Source organism: Dama dama, chromosome 20 (assembly GCF_033118175.1).
Source record: "Dama dama isolate Ldn47 chromosome 20, ASM3311817v1, whole genome shotgun sequence".
NCBI classification, from domain to species: Eukaryota; Metazoa; Chordata; class Mammalia; order Artiodactyla; family Cervidae; genus Dama; species Dama dama.
The window spans coordinates 75,604,342-75,610,341 of record NC_083700.1 but is presented as its reverse complement, the minus strand read 5'-3'; the positions used below and the strand labels follow the sequence as shown (position 1 = coordinate 75,610,341).

Genomic DNA, 6,000 nt, shown 5'->3' with positions numbered 1-6,000 from the left:
CTGAACTGTCAGATTTCAATTTAGGTCAGTGTTTCTCGACATTTTAAACTGAGACCCAGAGAATACATGTTGTATTTTCTGCAAACTGAGATTCATCTCTAGATTTCAGAGGCCACTATGTTTTTTGGCCCTTAGCCCCTTTCTCCATCTTCAAAGGCAGCAGCCACAGTCCTTATATCACGGCTCTCTGACCAATTCTTTGCCCCCCTCATCCACTCTTAAGGACTCATACTATTAGGTTGGGCCCTTGTGGGTGGCTCAGATAGTAAAGAATCTGCCTGCAGTGTAGGAGATCCAGCTTCAGTCCTTGGGTCAGGAAGATTCCCTGGAGAAAGGAATGGCAACCCACTCCAGTACTCTTGCCTAGAGAATCCCATGGACAGAGGAGCCTGGCGGGCGACAGTCCATAGGGTCACAAAGAGTCGGACATGACTAAGAGACAAGCAGATTTTCACTTGGGTATCCAGGGTAATCACCGTACCTCAGGGTCCCTAACTTTAATCACATCTCCAAAGTCCCTCTGTCATGTAACACAATGTATTTATTCACAGGTTCTGTGGATTAGAGCATGGACATCTTTGGTGGACCACTATGCTGCAGGGCCCACAGGGATATTTATAAGGGATTTTCTATAACTCATATTCCTTCCCCCTCCCTCCCTCCTTCCCTTCTTTCTTTCAATGCTTATAAGGACTTTCTTTTCCAAGGCCAAGTGCTCACATACAGCAGCGAGCAAGACAGTCAGTGTTCCAGCTCTCATGGTGACTTAAATTCTAACAGAAAGGTAGATGACTGATAAGCAATCAAAACAGGAGATTGTTTTATGATGTAAATAAAGTGATGCATAGAAAGGAACTGGGCAAGACCACTTTGGCTGAGTGGTCAGGGAGGGGCTCTCTGAGGAAGTGACACATGATCTGAGATCTGAAGGATGTAAGTCAGTCAGCCACTAAGAGCCAGGGGAAGAGGATTCTAGCAGAGGAAATGAAAAGTGCAAAGTCCCCGGAGCAGCAGAAGACATGTCTTGTTCAAGGAACAGTCTGAAGGCCAATGTGAATGAAGCAGAGCAGCAAGGTAAAAAAGTAGAGCAAATGATGTGACGGGCGATGTGAAGCCAGCCAGTGGCTGAGATAGTCATGTATGGTAAGGACTTGGGATTTTTTTCTAACAGCAAGGGGAATCCACTGATGGGTTTTAAATAGAGGTGATACAAAGCAGGGAACATAATCCAATTTATGTTTTTAAAAGGTAGCCAGCTATGTGAAAATGACTTAGAAAGGGGCAGGGATGGACTAGAGAGACACATTAAGGAGCTATGGCAGTCATCTGGGGGAGAGATGACAACTGAGGTTTGGACTGGGGTGAGGACAGTGAAAGGACTGATCTGTGATGTATTCGGGAGGTAAAATTGACCGGACTTAGTGGTGATTTGGCTGTGGGGTATGAGAGGGTGGAATGAAGGATGACAGCTAGGTTTTTTAGCAATTCACAGGATAAAAATTTTATTCCCGGAGGTAGAAAGGGCTGGAGGAAGAACAAGTTTGGAGAAAGGAGACCAAAGTTCGATCTGAACATGTTAATATGGAGCAGTCACATCCGAGAACTGATGTCAAGGAGACAGACATAGGAGATTGGCACTCATTGCAGTGTCTTAGTTGAAGATAAGCATCTGAGAGTCTAGCATACAGATGGTGTCGAGAGCCAAGAGACCAGATGAAATTCCTCAGGAGAGAGTAGAAATAGATTAAAAAAAAATGTCTTGAGAGCTGAGGTCCTCCAAGACTTTCAAGTCGAGAGGAAAAGGATGAGCCACCAGAAGATGCTATTGAAAAGATGCTAATATTATTTGGAGGCTTCCCTGAGTAATGACTAAGTTAGAAGTACAGGAGTCAAATAAACTAGGGGATGCTCTCCGGGAAGCCCGCTAGAGCAAGACTGTAATACCTCTAGCACTGAACACCGTGCCTGGCACATGAAAGGTAACCATCACTGTTGAATGAATAAGTGAACTTTTCTGAGGCTTTCCAGTGGCATTCTGGCACATTTCTGAGCATGGGAATAAGAGGTGGACATTTGCATTGGCTGGTTGCCAATGGCCCAACGTCACACAGCTTTTCAGCCTGCTTCATGAATTTCTGGCCCACTTTTGATAAAATTTAGAGAATTTGCTAGAGCCGTTCCTTAGGTTCATCTTTGGAAACAAACAGAAATCACCAACTTGCGTTTTCCAAATCATTTAAAATAAAAATACTCAGTAAAATAAATAAGTAATGAATAAACAAGCAAACAAGTAAAATTGAACTTATGGAAAACCGAAACAGCCCCCTTAGAACCCTTGGAATTCTTTTTTTATTGCCAAGGAAATCAGTCTTGTACTGAGTTCTGGGGTGTGGGGGGTGGTAGTGGTTATGAGCCACATTTTAATCTCCTGTTACGTCCAGGAGCACAAGACTAGATCAGAAATTCTCACTACTCTTGGAATTTTAACACTAGTACATTTGACTATGATGACACAGACTTGTTTGGAAGGAAAGAAGCTTTGTGTGAGACTGAATCTCAGAAGATTAAGTCCATAGGCTTAAGATTTTTGCCCATAGGCTCAAAGTATTTAAACGCAGTTCTAAAGGACTCCAAACGTCAGATCTCTTCGCCTACTCTTTGCTGACCCCGAGAAACTTAAATGACATGGGGGTTAGAGGTGGCTAAGATTTTTCATTTATTGGTTTTAAACATCATTTTTTTAAAAAGTCTCTTAACAACACAGAGAAAATTAAAGGAGCATTTTAAGCCCTCTGAATTGTTTTGATTGTGGTATTTTCTGAATGTATTTAACATGAATGAATTTGTCTTCTTTCACAAGGAAACATACAGAGGTGTATTCCAGAATTGACTGTTCATGGCACATACAGTTAGCGGGTGCTCACTGGCACTTATTTTTATCATCATGTTGCTGTTAGTTAAGGCAAAAATAGGTAAGATATTTCTGTAATCTAATCTGTGGAGAATTTTTGGTTTAAATTCTCAGTTATAGATGAAATATGCATTTTCAGTAAATGTTCTGATGGTCTTTTTAAGGCAATCTGTCAAGTTTAAGTGGATAAGTTTGGCTCTAAGTATGTTACTAATATGTATTTTATTTCATTATATCAATGATTGAAACTCCAGTGATATCTTTTGTTCTTAAGAAAGCGACTAGGTAACCAGGTTAGGAATCATGAATGGATGTTTTATGTTATAGTGAATTTTAACAGAAGTGAATTTTAACAGAGTATTCATGGATGGATTCAGCTCTGCTAAAAAAAGAAAATAATGGCTGTCATTTTCTTTGCTTTTTTTATTGGCAGCTTATTTTGTACTTTTTAACCCATTAGGATCAAAGAAACAAAAAACAAACATAAAAGTAAGAAAGAGGAAGAGACTTATTGCTGAAAATAAAAATGGAAACTTTTCATTTGAAATAAATATTTAATATTTCATTTATTTGACTTAAGTAACTTTTTACCAATTTGTTTATGGTAGTTGATCCAAGCAATTTTCAATTAATGAAAGACTTTCAGTGGAGGCTTTATATCATATCTAAAAATTCAGGGTGAATCTATAAGGGTTTTTTTTTCATCAGCAGTTACTGAGTACTACCAAAAACTGCTAATTCGCGATTAGCTGTTGTATTTATATAAACAGAACCACCTGGAGAGTAAGAATGACCTCTCTTTAAGAGTTTATTGTGGGACCTGGCATAAGGAAAATAATATAGAGAACTCTTTTTAAAAGAAAAATACTTTTGTGTGCTTTAGTATTAGCTGTATTGAGAGTGGTTCATCCTACCTAGGGTCTTATATCTTGGAGGAATACCATGGTAAGACCTAATTTCCACCCCTGATTCCAACTACAAACATACCAGAGCCCCTAAATATTTTCTCTTTATTATAAAATAAGGCTATGGATTACATATGCTTTATACCCCTAATATAGCAAGAGGGGATTATTCCCAAATGTGCCCTTTAACATTTGTAGTAGCCTTTTAAGCATTTGTGATAGCTTTTTAATCATTTTGGTATGAGTATTGAAGTAAGTGTTATAAATCATAAATGGGCAGGGAAACAAATGTGATTTATTCTGGGAAGTACTTTTTAGTAGTTTGGTGAATAATTTGCATGTAAGAGAGATTGGCTTTTCCTAGAACTGTGTTCCTGAATGTTCTTCCAACCCTATTTTCTCACCACTTTCCTATTTATAGTTCTGGTTATAGTATTACTATTTTGAAAAGGATGTATACTTTAGTTCAAGTACAGTTAGACTTTAATACAGTTGCCCTCTGTCCTCACTGTGCTTCACCAATAGAGCCAGAGCAACGTGGCTTATGTGTATTTCCATGATTTGATGGGGTTTGTTTTATCCAGCTCTGGGAAATTTACACAGACCCTCCAACTGAAGTAGGTTTCTTACGTGCCGACTCATCTTTTGCATTTGTATCTTACTGCAGATGTGTGCAAGAGAGGGGATGTGACTGTGCAGCCTTCCCATGTCATTTCATTAGGATCAGCTGTCAACATCTCCTGCTCTTTGAAGCCCAAACAAGGCTGCTTGCAGTCCTCCAGTTCTAGCAAGTTAATCCTCTACAAGTTCGACAGAAGAATTTATTTTGACCATGGTCACTCCCTCAGTTCTCAAGTCACAGGTCTTCCCCTGGGCACAACCCTGTTTGTCTGCAAGCTGGCCTGCAGCAGCAGTGACGAGATTCGAATATGTGGGGCAGAGATCTCCGTCGGTGGTGAGCATTCCATTCTGAGTTCCTAAAGACTGGTGATCTTCTGGTATTTGACATGTATTAAGCAGAAATCCAAGTAGAGGACAGTGTTCTTTCTTCTCCCACTTCAAGGATATATTTAATCTTCCTAGTAACATGAGTACCTCAATATGTTAAGTCCAGAAACCAATAGAACTGGGATCTCATTTAGTAAATCTCCTCTTTCCTCTCCTCTCCTCACCTTTCCTCCCCTCCCCTCTCCTTTCCATCCTTCCCCTCGCCTCTCTCTTTCTCTCCTCTTTTTGGCCATTAAGACCATTTACCTGTTGCCCTTGGACTCCAAAATCAGGAAACCGGCTTTCTGCATCTGAATCTACGTGCCTTTTTGACTTACAAGAGTTTGCTCAAAGCCACAGCCTCCTAAAAAGAAGAGGTATCTCTTTTGACTTGTGCAGTCCAGGCTGATACCCAAGGCTGAACACTTCTCCCCTCTCTGACTTAATGTAAAAAAAAAAAAAAATAGTTCTTCCATCCTCTTCACTGCTGACCACTGATTATTACACTGAGCAGATGTTAAGAGAGAACTACCATCATACTTAGTATCTTTCCCTGGGTTTTCTAGAAACCTGTCTAAGACAAAACTGATGTACTAAGACTTCAGAGTGGGAGAGGAGTTGTCCAGTTCCAGGGAAGCAAGAGTGAGGGAGTGAACCAGGAAAAAAGTGGAGCAAGCATGAGATGGTTAAGTTACTGACCTGGCCATGGCATCACCAGAAGATACAGCTGGTTGCTTGGTCACTAGGGACATCCCCAGAAAGAACATATGGCAATAGAGTGACAGGTGAAAGAGAGAACTGTCTGGTGTAGGTCAAAGTTCACCCACAGAGCACCAACTCCCCCGCACTTCTAGCTTGCACTATGGGTCTCTCCACGCCGCCGCCAGGGGTAAGAACTAAGAGTTGGCGTCTGCAACCTGAGCCACAGTGCGCAGGGTGAGCCAGCAGCTCACCTTCCTGCCACTTGTAGTCTGCATCTTTGAAGGCCCAGCCCTGCAAGCCAGTGAGCATGCAAAGGCCCTGAGCCATCCCAGGGCACGCGGTGCCTCTGTGGTTCCCTCTGTGGTTCCTAGGAAGCTCCAAACTGGCAGGTGAGAGGTGTGTGGAGAGCAGGAGGAATTGCTGCTGCAGGCTGGCTGGCTAAGATGCACGGACAGGGTCCCTGTCATAACGAGAGTGGTACAGAGATCAGTGTGA

The 6,000-nt window shown here is 41.5% G+C and overlaps 1 protein-coding gene across 1 annotated transcript in view; it reads left to right on the top strand.

The window, feature by feature from the left end:
* The first annotated feature begins 1,011 nt into the window (after nucleotides 1-1,011).
* IL12RB2 (interleukin 12 receptor subunit beta 2) overlaps nucleotides 1,012-6,000 on the top strand; it is a 74,007-nt gene continuing 69,018 nt past the window's right edge. The window contains exons 1-3 of the mRNA XM_061121651.1: nucleotides 1,012-1,143; nucleotides 2,861-2,972; nucleotides 4,484-4,771. Of these exons, the coding sequence (XP_060977634.1) occupies nucleotides 2,897-2,972; nucleotides 4,484-4,771 (364 nt within the window). The 5' untranslated portion in view covers nucleotides 1,012-1,143; nucleotides 2,861-2,896. The remainder of the gene's footprint in view (nucleotides 1,144-2,860; nucleotides 2,973-4,483; nucleotides 4,772-6,000) is intronic.